This window comes from Urtica dioica, chromosome 7 (genome assembly GCF_054948205.1).
Source record: "Urtica dioica subsp. dioica isolate 48M chromosome 7, U.dioica_male_clone48M_v1_H2, whole genome shotgun sequence".
Lineage (NCBI taxonomy): Eukaryota > Viridiplantae > Streptophyta > Magnoliopsida > Rosales > Urticaceae > Urtica > Urtica dioica.
This window is the reverse complement of record NC_142762.1, coordinates 36,625,465-36,646,890: the sequence shown is the minus strand read 5'-3', so window position 1 is coordinate 36,646,890 and position 21,426 is coordinate 36,625,465. Positions and strand designations below refer to the sequence as shown.

Genomic DNA, 21,426 nt, shown 5'->3' with positions numbered 1-21,426 from the left:
TGCAAATATATATATATATATATATATATATATATATATATATATGATTTGGCCTTTAAACAATTTCGTATTGGTATGATCAGGTGATATCAAATTGACTGTTAATTCCTTACAATTTCTTTTTCTCTTAACTCTACTTTTTTGTTTGGACAAATATTCTTGTAAATATTATGTTGACAATGTAAAATATACTTTAGCATTCATTTTATTGTTACCAAGTTGACTGTAAGACCCAAAAATAAAAATAATAAAAAAAGATATCAAGTTTGATTTAACGCAAATATAAATATATATTTTTTCATGTGGTAAGAAGAAGGCAAGGGCAATTAAGCCATCCATATATACAAGCTGTCACCTAAATAGACGGAAAAAAGAGAGAAATATGATCACGCGCTAATCAGTAACTACACCAACCCGGCCACAATCAATCCCATTTCTTTCTTAACAAATCCGCTTCATTAACTATTTAAAAATCAAGCGCTCTGATCAATGCAAAATAAAAATAGCTCCAGACCCGAAACCAATAATAAAATGAACGTTGTGCAAAAAAAAAAAAAAATGAACCAAAAACTCAACTATGCTTTTAGGTGACAAGTCATAATTTTGCATGACAGTGAAGAAAATTATATGATAAATATCTAAGATTTAGGAAATAAAAAAATTCTTAAATTAAATAAATCAATCTATTTAATCGAACACCCATTTTAATTGTTTTGCTCCGTCTTATCAAAGAAGAGATCAGATCAAATCAAATTCATTCACTTCTTCGTTCACACTTATTTCAATCTCTCTCTCTCTCTCTCTCTCTCTCTCTCTCTCTCACTCACTCTCATCGCAACGGGATCATTAATAAAAACCGACAATAATAAATAATAAGTTGAATGTGTATTTACATTCATATACAAAAGCGATCGATCTTGAGGTGTTTTCCGATGAGACAATGCTAGAATGGCTCGATTCGCCGGAGCCGGAGTGTCACGTGCCAACGGCGTGTCGGATCACGTGACCATCGGAGTTCGTTCCGGAAACAAACCAGGTCGGAATCGCCGATCGGCTCGATCCAATCGGCTTCCCATCGCCGCTGTCTCAGCCTTTCTCTGTGTAATCCTCTGCGGCACTTTCTTCGTCTACTACTTCCTCGCCGCCGAGGACTCCTCCGATAGTAATTCCTTCTCTCTCCTCTTCGCTACTGTAACTGTTTGTTCGTTTGTTGATTGGTCAGAGAGAGTCGAGGAAAACTGATTGCAGTTCGTCTGCATTGTCATTGTTTCTAGTGTTTGCTTGCCGAGATGTTTATTAATTTTGTAGCTTTTATGTTAATCTAGAGAAGGAAATGAAATCCGAGACTTGCATTTAGTTCTGTAGTTAGGGAAGTTCGTGACTTGAGCTGTGAATACCCAGATGAGTTCTTTGTTCGATGTGCCTATTGGACTGGTTAGGCTTCAGATTAAATTTCTTATTTTTCTGCGCATTTTGGCGAATCTGAAGAATTTTTAGAGTATAAATCTTAATTTTTTTTTGTTTGTTCCTACGCCAGGATTTAGGTTTTTCTCTATGAAGGCGAGTAAATAAATTGACTGGTTATTATAATTATTTGCAGAAGTAAATATTTACGATGACGACGACATTGATTTCTTAGCTAATGTGACGAGGACGGAGACTAATAAGGTTCTCAAGTTTGGTAAGGGTTCGGTGGTCCATGGCCGAGATTCGAGGTATTGGGATAAGGACGATCGTAGGAGAGATGATGATTACAATGAGGATTTGGTCGAGCACAGTAAAATCGGTGATAATGTAGAGGACTCTGCAAAAGTTAAGAGCTTTGTAAAAAATCCTCTTCGCAAGGGTTCAGAAGGGAGAGGCATTGGATTGTACAATGAAGCGGGGCGGAATGAGTTGAAGTTGTACGAAGCGGAGTACGAGGCCTCGTTGAAGAAACCGCGAAGTTCGTTGAAAGAAGATGATCAGCAAAATCAGGCGTCGGGTGATAAGCATTTGGAAAACCGAAACGACGCGGTTGATGTTTTTGACGAATACGATGACGGGATAGACTATCGCGATACTCGCGGGGAAGATTATGATGATGCTGGACATGAAAAAGATGACAAGCTTGAGGCAGTGAAACCCCGTTTGGAAGATGGTAATGTTAATCAAGAAACCGAGAGCCTCCCCACAAAATCTCATGAAAGGGAATCTTCCGAGCACTCCCAAAATTCTGGGGAAGCTGGTAGGAAATCTAGAGATGCAAGTGTTGTGAATGTGCAATCTTCAAAAAAATCAAAAAAGAAAGGAAAGCGTCGCAAGTTCTCTGGTACTGTGCTGTTTCCCCCTTTTTTTTTTCCTTCTTTTTTCTTTGTTATAATTATGCATAAACATATTCTTTAGCTTTTGTTCCTTAGAGTCGCACCTTCATCTTATGGTATAACCAGATCAATTGGTGGCTCGGAGCTAGTAGCTCAGTTGCTCTTTACTTTGGGTCTTGTTTTGTTGTTCATACATTTCCTAATGGAAACTTAATTAATATTAAAGGATTTTGAGTTGAAAAATTTTAGATTCTCTTTTCACAGTATTAAATGGTAGGTTACTGTCATCAAATAAGTTGTGCGTAGTTAGTTTTAATGTTATCATTTGAAAAAGATACGCTCAACTACAGGACAAGCAGCTCAATCGATTTGGCTCAATTTGGAAATCTAGGGAGAGAAAAACAGAGCTGAGAATATACAATGGATAAACTGCAAGGAATACGAATGATATAAGTAATAAGTTGGTGTGGTCAAGGATTCAATAAGGAAGAATGAAAAAATCCTGGCGTTTCGTGGCTATAATCTTGACTTTCTTATCAAGCAGTCACTACCCTGTTTAGTTGGCGAATCTTTATGTATTATAACAGGTTTCTTTTTCTTTATGTGCCTGACGTATCAGGTTCAAATTCTTCAGGTTCTTGTGATATTAGGTTTTTGGACAATACCGAACAGCTTATGGAGCCTATAGAAAGTCGAAAATTTGCAAGATTTAATTTGCAGTATACTGAAATGGAGGAGAAGCCAAGCACAACACAGCCCTGGGAACCAAGATTTTCTGGGCATCAAAGTTTGCGGGAAAGAGAGATTTCGTTTGTTGCACGTGACCAAACTGTTAACTGTGGCTTCATTAAGGGTCCTGAAGGAACCCCAAGTACAGGATTTGATTTGGCAGAAGATGACATAAATTACATCAGCAAATGCCATATTGCTGTCATTTCTTGTATATTTGGGAATTCTGATCACTTGAGAACGCCTACTGGTAGATCGGTAAGGATACTACTTAATTTCAACTGTGAATTTTCACGTTTCCTTAAATATTTGGCCTATTCTTTTCATTCCCTCATAATGGTATTTTGGTTGAACTGTTTTATATCATTGTTTTCACCCCAAGTCACGAGTCCTTTCTTATTATTTGTGCATAGCACACAAGTGATTTTGCTTGCCTTCACTTGAAGTCCCTAGTAGATCTGAACAATTTTTTTTTCTTTCCATTTTTTCCTGGTCATGTTTTTAGTTAACAGGAAGATGACTCATTCTCAATTGTTTAATTTCAGATGACTCGCATGTCAAGGAAAATGGTTTGTTTTGTTATGTTCATTGATGAAATTACATTGCAAATGCTCACTGCTGAAGGCAAAACACCAGACAGCATGGGGTTTGTTGGGCTATGGAAGATTGTGGTGGTCAAGAATATGCCTTACGATGATATGCGAAGAGTGGGAAAAATACCAAAGCTTTTGCCTCATCGTCTTTTCCCATCCGCAAGGTGAGAGCAATGCTAATAAGAATGCTAAGACGTTTCTTGCTGATCGAAACCAACTAGATTCTTGTAAAAAAATTAAATTTAATTGGATTTAATTATCTTGGAAACACTAAGATTATGTTGCAAATGGTTTAAACAAGTAGTGCGTAGAACTCCTTATTGTAAAATATAGCATTGGTACAGTTGGTATTTGCACTGTTGCACATGGGTCATGGTGTTTGTCACATGGGATTGTTCTGCAATAATTCTCTTGCTCTTGGGGATTCTGTGTGCATTTCACCAACAGGTCCTTTGGTTATTTTATTTCTATAAGCTGGAGCTGATGTTGTCTTGGCTCTTATCTTTAAATAAATAAAAAATAAATAAAAATAGCTGCTCTTTGTATTATCAAATAATTGGTTCACTGCATATCTCTATGTGGAATTCAGAATGAAGTCAGCGGATCTGTTTAGAGACATTTGTTTCACCAAGATAGCATGCATAATCTTAGATTTTCCTCTAAAGCATATTGCTCTGAAACCCAATTTTTCTGGTGATACACTGTAGATGAATGTGATATCCACAATTTTCCAAAACGGGCAGTGTTAAAATAATTTCTATCTTGCGTTTACAGTTTAAAATGTTAATGGATGAACTTTATAGAAGTAGACGTGCATTTTTAATGTAAATAAGCTCTCTTGACCTTGAAACAATCTTTGTCAGGTATTCAATTTGGTTGGATAGCAAGTTACGGCTACAACTTGATCCTCTACGCATACTGGAATACTTCCTGTGGCGAAAGGGTCACGAATACGCAATTTCAAATCACTATGACAGGCATTGCGTGTGGGAAGAAGTAGCGCAGAATAAGAGATTGAACAAGTACAATCATACTGTTATCGACCAGCAGTTTGAGTTTTATCAAGCTGATGGATTGACAAGATTCAATGCCTCGGATCCGAACAAGCTTCTTCCTAGCAGTAATTTATCTCCCGATTAGATGAAATTGCAAATGAAATATACTGCAATCTTGCCCGTATTAATTTATTTTCTTTCATTTTTTTTTTCTCTTTCCGGCTCGCAGATGTGCCAGAAGGGTCTTTTATCATACGGGCACACACGCCAATGTCGAATCTGTTCTCTTGTCTCTGGTTTAATGAGGTTGACCGATTTACTCCTCGAGATCAACTAAGTTTTGCTTACACATACCAGAAGCTGAGAATGATGAATCCTGGAAAACCTTTTCGTCTCAACATGTTCAGAGTAAGAATGACAAAATGCTAAACTAAGTTGCTATATGTGATGAAAAGAGTTGCACAAACACTAGCGCTGACTGATTTTATTTGCATGATATATTTCAGGATTGTGAAAGGAGAGCCATTGCCAAGTTATATCATCATAGATCAGATGATAAGAGAGCTGTGCAGCCAAAAGAAACTGAATGAATAAGCATGTCATAGATTCATGGAATCTGGTTAGATCGGCTAACTACTTCTCCGGTGCCTGTTGAAGTTGTTTCTTCTGGCAGCTATTTGCAAATTGCAATAATAGGGTGAGTGAAGTCTTGCTACGCCGAAATTTTTTTGTTCCCTGGGATAGCTTTGAGGCAGTATTACAGTTCGCTTGCTTACTGGGGGCGCGGATATTTGTCTGTAAGTGCAAGGAGAATCGAAATCTAGTTTATATAATCTTTCATTATATTCATTCCATTTTCATCACATAATTCCGTATCAGAGAAAGTAGAGCAATGCATACCTACCTTTGTACTAGTTTTTATACAAGTAAAAAACAATAGTTCCATGTTAGCCTGGAATTGGTATTCAACTAGGCGATTTGGTTGGCACTTTGGGCCGTGTATGACACATATACAACGAAGATGAAAAATGATTTGATTATTACTTTCTTTTGAATCCATTATTTTCTGCTTTTGATCATGAGTAAACCTGGGCTTATCGGACGGAAGGACGGCGGAAATCCGGTTCCTTCCGGGCGTGAAACGTTTGTGGAAGGAAGCGTTCCATGGGCGAAGATGAACGGAAGGAAGCACGGAAATCCTTCCTTCCGTGTGTGTACTATTGCTTTTGACAAAAATTTTGTTTTAATTGTTTTTTTTTTATCTGGGCCGTTGGATTTGTAACCGTTGCAAATCCAACGGCCATAAATGAAATAGAATATATGAACGTTGCCAATGGTAAGAAATGTATACTTTGGGCCGTATAACTTTTCTTGTTTTATTTTTAACCCTTTTTTTCATTCTCCTATAAATATCATTCTCATTTACAATATTTATTCACGCCTCACAATACAATCTTCTCATACTATCTTCCACTATTCAAATTCTCATAAAATATTCTCAAATATTTATTTTTACGATATAGTTTTCATATACGACGCACTTTTTCAACCATGCATTAGAACCATGAAAGCAAAATAGGTCTAGTCAAAATTCCTTTTTTATACGGCTTTGAGTGCATTTTACACCCCAAAATCAAATTTGAAGGATATAGGGACTTTTTGTAATATTTACTGGATATGACTGGTGAAGATTACATTTTAAGCGATCACGCCAGGGTCGTGCAAGGTTTTTATTCTCTTTTCATGACTTTTCAATCGAGGATCGGACTACAACCTGAGCCGAGCCCACCACGCAACCAATCAACAAGCACATGCATGTGTTCAACATCTCTCAACACGTACAAGATGTGCATAGATTTCCAAGTCCATTGCCAACTTCTTGTAGAACATCTCAAGATTCGGCCAGCAACGAGGAGTTCGCACTATACAATACGTGTTGGTTTGTTTCCATGCAACAAGATATACTTGACGTCCTAGCATGGTGGAGACAACGCGGAAACATATTTCCTATCTTGTCAAGAATAGCTCGCGATATACTCTCGATACATGTCTCGACTGTTTCATGCGAGACCGCATTCAGTAGCTCCGGTCGCATTATCAATGATAGAAGAAGTAGTCTAGCTCCTGAAATGGTGGAAACATTAACTGTTCGAAAAGATTGGCCTCTACATGATAGACGAGCTCAAGAGACGTTTGTTAACTTCAATCTCGTGGATGATTTCGATTTGGATCTTTCAAGTACAAGTCTTGATTATTAGATTTGTATTTGTAACTTTGAATAATTATGAATATAAATAAATGTATTCTTTCCTCTAATGATCCTCGGAGAAGTTTTAAGGAGGCCGTTTTTATTAAATTATTCTTCATTTTCTCACTTTTACATTCTAGTACATATTTTAAAAAATACTACATTTTAATCCTTTGAAAAAATATTTATTTTATTTATTTTTTTAATGTAATTTTTTTAAAATAGATTTTTTAATGCATGGATGTGGAGTGGAATTCCGGTCGAGCACGGAAAAGAATAATTTCTTCCAATCAAACACGGAATTCCACGCCCACTGAAAGTGAATTTCCACTTGCTTCCACAAGCCCAAAATTAATCACGAGATTTGTGATTTCAACTTGTACGGATTGCTCTAAATGTCTAATGCTCAGTTCACACAGAGAACTCTAGGCTTTGCTTGATAGGGGGTTTTATGTACTACTTATAATTTGTTGCTAGTCGTCAGAGAACAAAGTATGTAACCTGTTCATATCTAAGGACCGATAATCAAACTCAAATCAACCTTTATATTAAAAATTCCAAGCTAAAAGTCTGATTTACAAACATTATCGCCACCACCTGAATCTACATGCCACTGAAAAGGTTAATATTTCCTATTTCCTGTCATGCACGGATATTGAAAAATCAGGTAGAGTATGTTCAATCTTAAACTATTCTCGTTGGAAGACGTTAGCATCGTTCGAAGATCCTGTAAAGCTTTTCCAGTGAAGCAACCTGTTATCAGGAATACACACAAGAAATGATGGCCACATTGCTTTTTAACATAAACGAATTGACAAAACGACATGTTTTACACGTTTAAAAACTTCCTAGGTCACAACTCACGGTGAGACACTATGCTGTACTAGGATACAGATAAGCATTAATTTTAAACGATACAATGAGTGCGGATTTCATGATTAACTGTAGCAAAGACAGAACCTTTAATTGTCCATTTTTCTTTTTCAAAGATAAGGACCTCTGTGGCCTACCTACCCAAGGAAGAGCAATATCCACGAAAGGTACCTGAAGGTAATTTTCCCATGGTATTTAGGCCAAAGGTTCAACAAAGTGCTCATTTGATCCAAAATCTATCTATTACGCTAAAGACTCGACCGAGTAAAAAAAAATATATATGTTTCTTGTAAAGACAAGACAGTTTTGAACAAGAAAACCTTCCTACGTATATATAATTTAAAAAAAAAAAAAACTAGAAATCCCGATTCTCCTCTCCCAGCATGCAGACAAAATTTCGGTTTCAATTGGATAGCTCGAAAATTCAAATCGGTGATGTATTTTTTTCATGCAGAGAGAGAACTTACACGCACGAAAGTTCCATTTGTAGCCATACACGTTGGCGGTTTGAGAAAGAGTCTCATGGCTGGAAACAAGATATGCTGGATTGACCATTCACGATGTGCCCAAGCAGTTTCTGCCTCGGCTACCAATTCATGTTCAATTTCGGTTTCCATTAAATCAGCTCCTGTGGCAGATAGAAAAAGAGAGCAGAAACAAAATTAAAATAAGAATGACAAAAGAAAGACACATTTCAGATTGAAAATGGAATTGCCTTTGATACAACATGTCAGCAAGCTCCAAATCCACGATCAATAATTCAAAACATTAGAACTGCCAGTTCGATAAGGGATATGAAATCAGCAGGAAGCAAATCAGCCATGCGTTTTTCACCTGAAGGGTTTTCTGTTTCTCCAAGATTCTTCGATTGTTTCTTTTCATAAAATTTCAAACCATCACCAGATGGGTTGGGCAACACAGGAGGATGCATAGCATAGAAATTTCCTAGAGCAGCTGAAATGGCTTGAAAGCAATTCTTTTCGTTTTCCCAATCCACCTGAAGTAATGAACAGATAAATTTTTTTCACAAAATACTCAACTTACCTTAAAGATAATCATTCTATAGCCATTCCAATATCGAATGGATAAAACGCACATCATTTCCCAAACAAAGCACGAATTCAGGGACACGATCCATGTCAGGTGTGTATTGGTCAAGTATGACTGGAAGCCTAGATAAATTCCCATGTGCATCGAGACGAATGCAGAAGTATTCCTCTAGCAGTTCAGACTTTTGCTTGAGTAGTTCTGTGTTAATCTGGAGTAAATTAGTGACTTTAATTAGAAATAAACATAGATATTTATGAAATATATATTTTTTTTTAAACAATAACTACTTGTATTAATAGAGGCGTTAGCCAAATTTACACACAAAAAAAAAAAAAAGTGTATGACAGATATAATATGATAATATTTAACTAATTCTCTTGAACAAAAATAAAATCACCAACAATGGTTGACAATAAAGAACTGAACACCGTGGTTTGATAAAATTTTAAAAATATTTATATTAGAAAGTTAAAATTTGTACCCAATTAAAGATTCTCATTTTTGTCTTGTTTCACTTCACCAATTTTGATGCTAGTTCAGGACTCGTTAATTAAATTACCTGAATTAAACTGAATTGAATGGTAAAGGTTCTGCAAGAAAACGTCTGAAATCAAGAAAAACAGTCAACCGGGATAAAAACTTACTTCTGCTATCTTTTCTTTCAATTCCTCACGCTCCTGGAATCCAGATTCTATATCCTCTTCTTTGAGAGCCAACAAAATTAATTCCTTCAGAGATGCAGGATCGCTTAGTTGAATTGCATCAAAATGGGCAAACCGGCGCAAAGCTTGCTGGTACATGAGCTCTTTGCTGTAAGAAAAATTACAAGAATAATTATAGCGAACGAATTAGATAGACAAAAATCGGATAAATCAACCTCTTAAACTTTCAGAGAATTTCCAAGTGGTGTATCTATATTAATAGCCATACTTCACAACTCTGCATGGAGTTCGTGTTACAAATATCTCCAATCACATCCTTGCTGAAAACAAACAAACGGACTCAAAAACTTCAGTAACTAAGAACTTGATACAAGTAAACCTGATAATCCGTTTACTTGTTACCAAAGGAACAGAAACCCCAGAAGGAGAACAAAGAGGAAAAAAGAAAGAAAAGGAAGAGACTAATGGATCAGAAAATCAAAGCCAATTTAGGAGCATCACCAATATTATGTCATCATTTGCTTTTATTTGCAGTGTAATAAACTGCCTAATTTTCCTAGCTGGCAGTGTGGTGTCTGAGTTTATTACGTTTGCAGGGTCATGACTAGAGTGAGTATGTGAGGCAGAGGGTCTCTCAAATCACCCGGTTCTTCTTGATCGATCACTACTTTGTCATTGCTTATAAAATTGATAAACAACAAGCTAGTTTAAAAAATGACATATTATAAACAGGATTACAAGCCCACACAGAGTAGATATTGAGAGAACCCCTACCTTAAGTTCACAACATTCGCCAGATAGAGATGGGTATCATGCTGAAGCAGAGCAAAAACATCGTCCGCCATTCCAATATATGTGCAGTTTCCAACAATGTCCATCATACCTACAGAAATAAATATATAAATGTAAATTAGAGGCATTTCCTTCTAGACCATGCAAGAATTTACTAAGAGAATCACCTGAATGAGTATTGTTGTCTATCTCATCAATAAGCTCCTGTATGCTGGTGAGGTCTGCGGTTTCCTTGGGGTTCCTTCTTTGTCTTACAGATGACCTACATGTGCTGACCTTTTAGATAATTGGTAATTATAGGGAAAAGGAGAAACTGGTTTTCGAGATTAAGCCACTTGTAATGCGAAGCACGGGCAAACATAATGGCCCCTGATTAGTATTTGGAAAGACAAGATGATATGTGAAAGTTCCACAGTAAATCTGAAAAGTACATCCACTTTCTCTCATTGAACTTAAATTTATTGTTCTTCAAGGTAATCTATCTTTTGAATCCAAATGTTCCAATGTGAACTTAGCAAGCAACTCTACCTAACTGTCGTCAGACTAGAATTCCCTTCTAGATGTTTATGGGGCTTGGCTTGCATGTAAGCGTGCAACCTTCCAGCAGGGTCTGATGAATCCGTTCTAACCATTTTGTTCACTGGAATCTTCAGCGGCTTTGACCCTATCCGTGTTACCAAAATATGTAACTATAAGTATACGTACAATGCCGAGAATCAAGCAACTTTACTCGATCTAGTAGTCATAAAGTAACAAGCACCAAAGTTTGTGCACGTTGAAATAACGAAAGAAGATTAAATTACCAGATGGTGAGGGATTAAGAACTGGACTCTTGACTGAAATATCCTGACTAGATGAAAACGGCTCAATTGTCTGTCATATGTTACCCAAATGAGAGCCAAGAACAAAGCCTCATTCAAGAATTAGATTAATAAAATATGAAATAAAAATCCAAGTAGAAATATAATACACCATCTAAGAAAGGAACTTCCGCCTCCAATATAAAATATACCAAATTATTCGGTGGCGCTTTTCAAAATCCATTTCAAACCTCAGACCTTTTTTTCTATGAAAAAACTGACATCTTTCCATAGGTAATATTTGTTAACTTTATTTGCTAATATAAAGCTAATAGAATATTCTAAGCGCAATCTTACGAAGGTTTATCACTGGCTATTGTGCTGAACATGTCAACAAGTGGAAACCATGGTATAGAGGATTGGACAAACGAATGTAGCATATGTGTTTGACACCTAAGTATCTATGAACTTAAATTTAACAAGAGAGTAAAAAAAAAATGCCGCGTATCAAAAGGATACCAGGAACAGAGTTCAAGACATAGGATAAGAGTAAGAATCTTTCACCTCAATACTAGAAAATAATAGAAGGCGTTGAATGTGAAATAGACGACTGAGATACAAAATTACCTGTTCTTGAAATGTCCTTGTGTCATTGGAGTTCCTCAACTTTGACTCAACCACAGATTGTATCTTCTCAATTATGGCTTCCTGATTCAAAAGGCTAACCTGCACATCCCCATATCCTTCAATGTAGAACCAAAGCAAAACAATATAGATAGTTCTTCAACTTTTCCCCTACCAAATTATAAAGTTACAAGCCTGACACTCTCAGGGTTCTGGCATTCTGACATTTTTGCATCATTTGTTGAATCACATATATGATATTAATTATATAAGTCCATGCCTCGGGCCCAGGGCATCACCTAGTTACAAATGTGTTGCAACACATAATAGAGTACTAAAGGGAAATATATGGGCACTCAAATAGACACGATCCGTGTACAATAATACCCACAATGCTCTTCAGCACACAAAAGGTTTCACTTGAAAAATTCAAAGAAAAGTACAAGCTCATACCTCTCTTTTTGTCGGGTGAACATTCACGTCAACATGCTCAGGTGGTAGCACAATCGACATATATATGTAGGGTTTTGAAGCTTTCGGCAACGTTGCAGAATAAACTATTTCGAGGGATCTTTTTAAAGCAGTCCATTCAACCAATCTATCTGTACTCATATATAAAAACTCAAATTAGAATGTTGTAGAAGAAGAAAAAATACATATTTTCTGCTCTTTAAAACACACATTCGGTTTTCGTATGAAATTTACATATCACATGTTTTCTGGGTAAGTATTCAATGTCTCAACTCATTGTACCCATAATAATACTACAAGAATACAAAATAAAGTATACATTAAGTATATACATTAGCTCTCGATACTGGAAATGTATACATTAAGTGTTGAAAATAGTCAAAATACCACCTTCAAATATCAACTATGCATTAGCAAAACGATCCATGTGATAGGAGATATTGAGACATAAAATTCTTACACTTTTTACTCATTTTAAGCAATAAGGAAATCAATTACCATTAATAAAAAGGACCATTGTTGTCTTCTTTGCAACAAAGTTGCAAGTGGATATGAGGCCATCCATCTTAAAAACTGAAGTAGATGGATCGTCGTCTGAAGCTTCAACCTTCATCAGATTTTGAGCAACTGAGACTCCATAAACTGACCGGATAGCATCGATTCTTGAAGGCGTGCCAACAGAGTGGACATCTGCTCGGGGCGCTCCAAACTGATTTATAATCAATGAAAGAGAGAAATCGAACCACGATTCTATTCGAATCTCCAAACTAACTGAAGGTTAAGTAGAAGTCAAATAGAAATAACCAGCCAGAGACTCACCTTTCTGCAAGAAAAACTAACATTAGTATGATGAATGGCAAAGCGGCTTAGCAAGTCTACAATCTTCGAGTAATCATCGGCGGAATTTTGCAGCGTCTTCTTCCTAGCAGCCATATTATAGAATAGATTCTCAACCTATTAATACATACAAAGAATATCACAATTGGTGAACCTAACCATGCATTGCATTAAGATAAAACAATATACTCGTAAAAACACCCAATAGTATAACTAAATAACCAAGAAAAACATCACTAAGTTCATTAACATTTCAATAAATAGACTGCTTCAGTTCATCTGGAAGCGTTTTTAGAAACATATATTCGAATCATATGGTATATTTTAAACATTCAATTCTAAAATTCTAAAAGTAACCGCTCTTCTTTTTTTTTCTTTTTTTTTTTTTTGCTCAGTCTACTTTTTATTAGGCTATGGCCAAATTTTCTGGTCCCTACCATTATCTGAGTTCCTTTCACGGCAGCGCACGCCTTTGGCTCGCCTTCCATGACTCCATCTTTATAAGATGCCCTGAAACCTCGAAACAGAGGCAGCATAACACAATCTTTATCGTTACTTGCAAAATGCAACAACTCTCAAATTCATATATTAATCAGCATCCACAGTTTCTCTATAAAGAACTTAGTCCAAACGCCTTGACATGATTCCGAATGTATCAATCTAAAAAGTATACAAAAATCCTTTACCTATAACCATGCAATTGACCTTCCGTGATAGTGGTGACAGTGACATGGCCAACATAGGTCATGCTCGCCAACGCTTCGCCTCGAAATCCCATCGATTTGATTGACTGCAAGTCCTCAAATGCCGACAGCTTTGACGTCGTGTGCCTCTCGCACAGTATTGGCAAGTCCTCGTACTTTAAAACACATACAAATACAAAGACTTGAAATTTTCGATTCCATTTCCTGTTTGGCTGCCGAGTGAAAGCATAAAGAGAGAGAGAAGAGATAGATAGAGAGAGAGACTGACTCGGATTCCGTGACCGTCGTCGGAGACCTGAATGAGCTTGAGACCGCCGTCCTTGACGGTGACGCTGACGGAGGAGGAGCGAGCGTCGAGGCTGTTCTCGACGAGCTCTTTAATGGCGGAGACTGGGCGTTGGATGACCTCTCCCGCGGCGATTCGGTTCACCACTGACTCTTCCAGACGGCGGATTTTCGGAAGCTCTTTCCGATTCTCTCTCTCTTCTTCTTCCGGTGATACTTCGACTTCCATGGCTTCCTCTTCCATCGCAGGATCTTTAAGATTATCGAGAGGGAGAAAGTAGGTTTTTTTTTTTTGTGTGTGCTTGAGAAAGAGAGAGTGAGAGAGAGTTGATGAAAGAGTGTTGTTTTAGGGGAACAAAAACCGCCGCCAGAGAGGGCTTTCTAGCGCGAAATCTTTCATAACAGGCAACCTCTCCAACAATGATGAAGGGGCTAGATGAAATAAAAATATTTTGAAAGGGTGCTAATATGAAAATATATCATATAAAATAAAATATATATATATATATATATATATAAATATTATCATAGTAATATTAGTTTTTTTTATATATAAACAATGATATTTTAGAGGTTTTAAGTCCTTCCACATAGCATCTTTGATACGTGGCAACTTTAGTTACAAAAAAGTGACATTGATGACATTTATTGTTTGCCTACCCATTAAAATTAGTATGAAAAAGAGAGTAAATTTGATACTGTTGCTTATTTTAGCACCGATGCCAAGTGAAAAAATTTAGTATTATTTTATTTTTTAATAAAAAATATTATAAAACTCTCAACTACCAACTATGTATTTTGTCTTATTTCAATCTCTATTGCATTGACTAGTTCATGTACAAGAAGCATTTAATGAAAATTGTCTTATTCTTTATGAAGTAATATACTCCCAATTGCTAGTACACACAAGAAAACATTTATTGAAAAGATGTACTATTCTTATCAAAACAAAAAAATATTCACTATTTTACTTTTTTAATAAAAAAATTGAAATAAATTATGAACTTCCAACTTCTCAACTATACATGCTATACCTCATTCGTCTATTTTTTTTTTTTTTTTACATTTTCAATTCTTTACACGTCCAGAGTCCCATTTTTTACATAATTTTAAATAGTTTCATACTTTTCAATTATCTTTTTTGTATATTCCCAAATTTGTATATGTTTCCAACCATTCTCATATTTCCAATTTTAGGGAATTGTTATTCAATTTAATAATATATATATTAGTACTATATATATGATACCATCTCTACAAAATAAAATCACATTCTCATCTTCTCTAATATATTTTTCCCTAAACTTATCTCTTATATACATTACATTTTACTATATTTTTATCATAATATTTTACACAAAAATATGGATTCGTCAAACTATTATAGCGGAATGTACAGACGCATCTGATGAAATGTACTACAAAGATGTCATTCTTGGTGGTAGCTCAAGAAAACAAAAAAGTAAGAGAGCGTACATGGATAGGCGTCGTGAAGAATGACATCAACGTTTGTTCGAAGATTACTTTTCGGATAAACCAGTGTACTCGGAAGATCAATTTCGGATAATTCGAATGCGTAGACATGTATTCAAACGCATAGGGCATGCCTTTGGTGTTCATTCGACGTATTTCCAGATGCAGAGAGACGCAATAGGGAGAAAAAGGCTTTCATCGCTACAGAAGTGCACTGCAGCTATTCGAATGTTGGCTTATAGAGCATGAATATGTTTGAATTGGTGAAAGTACGGCTATCGAGTGCCTTGTCAATTTTGTTCGAGCAGTGAATGAAATTTTTGGTGACCAGTACCTGCGAAGGCCCAATGGTGACGACGTTCGTCAGTTACTTCAAATGGGGGAGGCACGCGGATTTCCTGTTATGTTGGGAAGCATTGATTGTATGCATTGGGAGTGGAAGAATTGTCTTGTTGCATGGAAAGGTCAATTCACACGAGGTGATTACAACATTCCAATGATATGCTCAAAGCAGATCTTTGGATTTGGCATGCATTTTTTGGCGTGCCGGGATCCAACAATGATCTCAACGTGTTAAATCAATCGCCATTGTTCACCGACATCTTACAAGGGCAAGCTCCACGAGTTCAATTTTATCGTAAATGGTACACAATACAACAACGATTATTAGCTAGCAGATGGTATATATCCATAGTGGGGTACGTTTGTTAAAACTATCCCATTGCCTCAAGGAGAGAAAATAAAATTATTTGCACGATGCCAAGAAGCAGTACACAAAGATGTGGAGCGGGCGTTCGGAGTACTTCAATCTCGATTTTCCATTGTCAGAGGACCGCCACATTTTTGGCAAAGAGATGTTCTTAAAGATATTATGTATGCGTGCATTATATTGCACAATATTATTGTTGATGACGAATGAGATACATATGAAGGAATGCTTAACATTAATTATGACGAAGATTCTGCCTGCACCCCAACGATTAAAGTATTACACGGACCTATTTCTGATTTTCAAACCATGCTTAAGAAAAATGCATAAATTCACGATAGAGTCTGATAAGCGCGTTATAAACGTGTTTGTTTGTACTTTCGGAAGTGAAAAGAAGTTAGTTTGAGAGCATTCTCATGTGTTTTGGAGTATTTTTCTTAATTTTCAAAGTTTTGAAGTTCAAAATGACAAATAGAGCATCCGAGGACGATGGGGGAATCGCAAGGAGTTCAGAACATCTTTCGGATCTCAATTCCAACACCCGGAGCTCAAGATAGGTGGTTTAAGGTGAACCAAGCAATGCACAAACTTCCAGAGTCATGTGCGTTTGCCCTGTGCGGTGCACAGCCCTGTGCGTTCACCCTATGCGTTGGGTGTGCGGTGCACAGGCTGCCCAGAAGACCTGTGCAATGCACGGGAAGATGTGTGCGGTGCACAGGCCCCGATTCCCACGTTTTTTGTCACGCGTTTTAATTGTAATCCAAGCCGTTGGATGCGATCTGACGGCCCATATGAGCTCCGAAAAACCTAGGAAACCTACAAAAAGACTTTAGTTTATTTAGAAACATATCTTTGCTTTTATTTTTAGTTTTTTTTTTCATTCGGCCGCAAAAATTCCCGGGAGAGAAGAAGCGTTCAGAGAGGATCATCGTCGCCACAATTTTGTTTTCACCATTCACAGCTTTTATCTCTATTCTCTTAATCTTTGGAACTCCCGTTTTTATTAATATAATTCAGTTTTTAGTCATGATTGCTTTATATTCATTTCCGTTTATTTTCCATTCAATCATGCACTAAATTCATTAAGGGCTATGGTGTAACGAGTTAGGAATATGGTTATGGATTCAATCATGTCAAATTAATATTCATATGCTCTATCATGTTTGTTTATTTTAATTGCGTGTGTAATGCTTGAATTCGATTAGCTACCCTGTTCATGATATTAAGATTGCTTGATGCTCGGAAGAGATTAGGTTAGTCGTGCACAAGGATTAATTTACCGGGATACATTCCTAGGCTAGAAATAGCTATAGGCTGTTTCGGAGTCATGTGAACATTCTTGTTTTTAATGCTAGCCGTTGTTTTTAGGGGTTGAGATCGAGAGAAGATATCTCGGCATAGGTTTAGATTCGTAGATGTTCGAGAGAAATTTTAGATTACCATTATCGTGAGCGTGATTAGCAAACATAAGAGTGTGTGTTTTGTGCTTAATTTCCGAAGCCAAACCATAGGAATAACTTGTGAAGCCATAGGTCTTGCTTTCTCATTATCTAATCTATCGTTTTTTAATTGTTTTTAATTTTCGTTCGTTTTGATAACCATCACAATCATCGGGTTCAATTCGTGCTAGTAATCTTGTCAATTTAATTAAACATTTTCCTCGTGGGATCGACTCGTACTTACGAACTTTACTACTTGAGCGAGTACATGCACTTGCGTACGAAAAAATCGCAACAGAGTCACGCACCTTAATTCGCAGGCGGACTTGGTAGAGCATATTTGGTCTCGTTTTGGAGTCAATTCTAATTAGGTATTTAACCTTGATATGTTGTTGTCAATTCTAGTTAAAATGTCTTTATTTAATAAAAAAGATGTTGTCTTTATTTAATAAAAATATTGCTCTCCATATTACACACAATTCTCATCCACCATGTTTAATTTTTCCATATTCCAAATAAGAGATGTTCATCATACTACACCACTCCTAACCACCATATTTACTTTTGTCATACTTCCAATGACTTGTGTCTCCATATTACACTACTCGTATCCTATATAAAGGAGCATATCATTTCCATTTCAACTCACCCTTCTCACAATTCTTTCAAACATCACCTCATCCTCTACTTGCTTAAATGGATTATCACAATTCTCCTAATTCTTCATCTACAAACTTCCAAAATCTCAATTTTTCATATTCTCAACTCTCACAAAATTCCCCAAATTGTCTACCTCCAAACTTTATGCACCCAAATTTTCAATTTTCTATGTCTTCTTTCCCTACCTTAAATTTTGGCTCCACTCCACAATCCTCATCACCATATGCCTACAAAACACCTCCCGACAAACACCATCCACACCGTCTCCGAAAGTCTAACTACACCTATCGCAGAAGGATTGGAAACCATGGTGACGCAACATGAAGAAGGGTCGAGTCGTAGAGGAAAACAAAACGTGAAATGGAGCCAAGAAGCAAACGTACTTCTCATAAGTAGATGGCTTAATACGTCTAAAGATGCCGTCATTGGGAATGACCAAACGTCAACAAGTTTTTGGAATCGGATTGAAGACTACTTCAACAAAGATCGTCCAAAAAAAGAGCAACATAGATCAGAAAAACAGTGCAAAGATCATTGGACAAAGCTGAGTCAAAAGGTGACACGTTTTAATGGGTGTTATAAACAAGTACAACAAGCACACCGTAGTGGTTGGTCAGATGAGCTAATTATGGAGAATGCGCATCAAATGCATAGGTCAGAAAATAATAACTCTACTTTTATGCTTGATTATTGTTGGAGATTGTTGAAGGATGAGCTTAAATGGAATGCAATTCACCAAAGACAAAGAAGATATTAATGGCGCATTTTTAGAAGCTCAAGCACACAAAGCAGCAACATTGGAGAAATTGGCGGAGATAAGAGCCAGGGGAGGAAAATAGTAGGATAAAGGAGGAAAAATAGTATGATGAAGCAGTATATGGATTATTTAATTGTTGACACATCACAAATGACTCCAGAGCAAAAGAAGGATCATGAATACATGTGTACTTATATTAAGACTAATTTTATTAAGTTTTGAATGTTATGATTTTCTCAAAAAAATGTTATGTTATTTTAATAAAAAAAAATTATTATTATATGAGTCTATTTTTTGTGCAATCTATTATATTAATTAATTAAATTTATTTTTAAATTTATCATATGAATCTAAATTATAAATAAATTATAAACAATAAAAGAATCATGGTCGGCAACTTTTAAAGTTAATGCATTGGAGTGATTTTGTTAAAAGTTGACAACTTAATGATGTGAAAGAGAGATATAATTAAATAATATTATTTTGGTGATGTGTCAAAAGTTGGCAACTCTAGCATTGGACTTGCTCTTATAAACTCAAAATTACACACTCAAAATTATAAACTCCATTTTTAAGATGAAAAATGGTGAACCAGAGAATAATAAAAAATTTAAAAGAAAGTAGAAGAGGAAATTAAAATTATTTATAAACTCTATATGTAACGACCCGATTTTTTTAAGTCGTTATCTAATCATAGAAGCTTGAAATTTCATTTCATAGTTGTAAATAATTTTTTTTCTTCGAAAAACTAGAACTGAAACAAATATTTATTCTTAACTAAATACTTTAACTCTAGAGTATTATAATATGAATAAGTACATAAATTATTTCTTCATAACTAAAATAATTATTTGTCTTCAAGATGTTATAAATATAAAGGAACGTGATTAACACGATTATCATAATAACTTGGCAGCAGAAAACGTTTTAATTAGTGTAGCGGTATCCATCCCCACCCTTTACTCTTGTCGCCACCACGATCCCAACTCAAAGTCATTTACCTTGCACATGTCCTACAATGCGAACAATGAAAAACATATACAAACATGTGAGCTAAAGCTCAGTGAAATTCATGTAAAACTCACAAAACATTTTTCTACATAATAATAAATAAATATTATAAAGTTTTATTAAGTCTTATTATCAACGTGATATGTATCTTGTTACTTGATTCATTCTAGGACCCTTAGTGATCGTATCGTATCGTGCGCACCGAGGCTTATGGAAACAATGCGGCCAAACATTGATTCCGCCCTCCCTGAACATGTACGACTCACCTTATCGAGACATAAACGTCTACGAGGTGGGTCGCAAAAACCTACTCTGGCGTAGGCCGATACGTCACCTACTTAGTGTTCTCACTTGCATACTTATATATTAAATCACTTGCATGGTAAAGTTCATGAAATAAAATAAGTCTAAAGCATACTTGGAAATTCTTGGATAAAAAAACTTTAATACATATTAAACATAGTTCACAAATATGGTAAGATAAACTTGGAAACATAATAATGTAATCTAACATGCATATAGTAATAAAATAATACACATCCATAAAATTAAATAATACTTTCACATGATATTATTTTGAACTAATTTGCATTGTAGTGAGATGAACTCACCTCTCCGTTTCAAGATACTTAGCACTCGAGCTAGGAATCCGACTCTTTCTCGAACCTATAGGAAAATAACTTATGAGCTTCTATATATATTCTTACAAAACGAAGCTTAAGGGATAAAAGACCTATAAGAATATTAAAGCTCTAAGAACGATCTAAGGCTCGGGAAAATATGATGCATATCGAAAATATAATTTGAAAGTTTGTAAAAACGTTGCTGGAAAAATTATTTTCAGAATGACCTATACTTACACTTTTGTTAATTACGGATAGCTCGTGAATCGGAAATCGGTGATTCCTTTTGCAAAACAACAATAACATATGTACCTTTAAAATGCCATATTAAACCTAATTTAATAATCTGTAAAACGTTCCCAGAATTATTTTTAAGTTCATTAAACAAATCTGTCTGGGTGAGAAAACAGTTTCGGCACCCAAAATTGAAAGTACTCGTTCGAACTCTTTAAAACTTATTTTCTGAAATTTCTTTTTGGAATATATAAAAGACATAATAGATATATTACAAAAAAATTACTTTTAAATTAAAACTATTACAACAACTTGTTTAAAAATATACTCCATAGCATGACATCACTTCTCGGGTCCTAAGGATATCTCCCTAGCAGTGTGCATTTAGAGGATTTTTATGAACGAAATAAAACACATAAAATACATATAAAAACATATTACAAAAGAAGACATATGTAGCTTCGTTTTGGTATACTCCATTAACAATTTGAGTATTTAGAAGTGATAAAAAAAACTAATTACCAAAGTTACATAAATTAAAAGGCAGATTTGAA

General features: G+C 35.7%; 2 protein-coding genes across 4 annotated transcripts; one reads left to right on the top strand and one right to left on the bottom strand.

The window, feature by feature from the left end:
* Positions 1-705: 705 nt before the first annotated feature.
* On the top strand, positions 706-5,663 carry LOC149391195 (uncharacterized). 2 transcript variants are annotated; one of them, XM_089619499.1, is made up of 7 exons: positions 706-1,162; positions 1,601-2,311; positions 2,938-3,290; positions 3,578-3,789; positions 4,489-4,745; positions 4,850-5,028; positions 5,127-5,663. In XM_089619499.1, the coding sequence occupies exons 1-7, from the start codon at positions 949-951 to the stop codon at positions 5,208-5,210; spliced, it is 2,010 nt and encodes a 669-aa protein (XP_089475625.1). In that variant the 5' UTR covers positions 706-948; the 3' UTR covers positions 5,211-5,663. The 2 variants fall into 2 exon arrangements, with proteins under 2 accessions (XP_089475625.1, XP_089475624.1); XM_089619498.1 differs by having other exon boundaries at positions 2,923-3,290.
* Positions 5,664-7,390: 1,727 nt separating this feature from the next.
* MLH1 (MUTL-homolog 1) lies at positions 7,391-14,414 on the bottom strand. 2 transcript variants are annotated; one of them, XM_089619659.1, is made up of 16 exons: positions 13,950-14,414; positions 13,664-13,836; positions 13,415-13,487; positions 12,960-13,094; positions 12,639-12,849; positions 12,123-12,271; positions 11,673-11,771; positions 11,049-11,118; positions 10,774-10,909; positions 10,413-10,507; positions 10,228-10,336; positions 9,436-9,601; positions 8,838-8,999; positions 8,576-8,738; positions 8,209-8,369; positions 7,391-7,621 (listed from the first exon to the last, which is right to left on the bottom strand). In XM_089619659.1, exons 1-16 carry the CDS (start codon positions 14,208-14,210, stop codon positions 7,577-7,579), a joined length of 2,208 nt encoding a protein of 735 aa, XP_089475785.1. In that variant the 5' UTR covers positions 14,211-14,414; the 3' UTR covers positions 7,391-7,576. The 2 variants fall into 2 exon arrangements, with proteins under 2 accessions (XP_089475785.1, XP_089475786.1); XM_089619660.1 differs by lacking the exon at positions 8,838-8,999.
* Positions 14,415-21,426: the final 7,012 nt, after the last annotated feature.

Excerpts from the sequence above, each read along its gene's own strand:
- LOC149391195 (XM_089619498.1), top strand. The coding sequence starts at position 949 with ATGGCTCGATTCGCCGGAGCCGGAGTGTCACGTGCCAACGGCGTGTCG. Across the intron at positions 3,790-4,488 it reads CGTCTTTTCCCATCCGCAAG|GTATTCAATTTGGTTGGATA; the intron begins GTGAGAGCAATG and ends AATCTTTGTCAG. Across the intron at positions 5,029-5,126 it reads TTCGTCTCAACATGTTCAGA|GATTGTGAAAGGAGAGCCAT; the intron begins GTAAGAATGACA and ends GATATATTTCAG.
- MLH1 (XM_089619659.1), bottom strand. The coding sequence starts at position 14,210 with ATGGAAGAGGAAGCCATGGAAGTCGAAGTATCACCGGAAGAAGAAGAG. Across the intron at positions 13,837-13,949 it reads ACGACGGTCACGGAATCCGA|TACGAGGACTTGCCAATACT; the intron begins GTCAGTCTCTCT and ends TGTGTTTTAAAG. Across the intron at positions 8,739-8,837 it reads TGCTTTGTTTGGGAAATGAT|GTGGATTGGGAAAACGAAAA; the intron begins GTGCGTTTTATC and ends TCATTACTTCAG.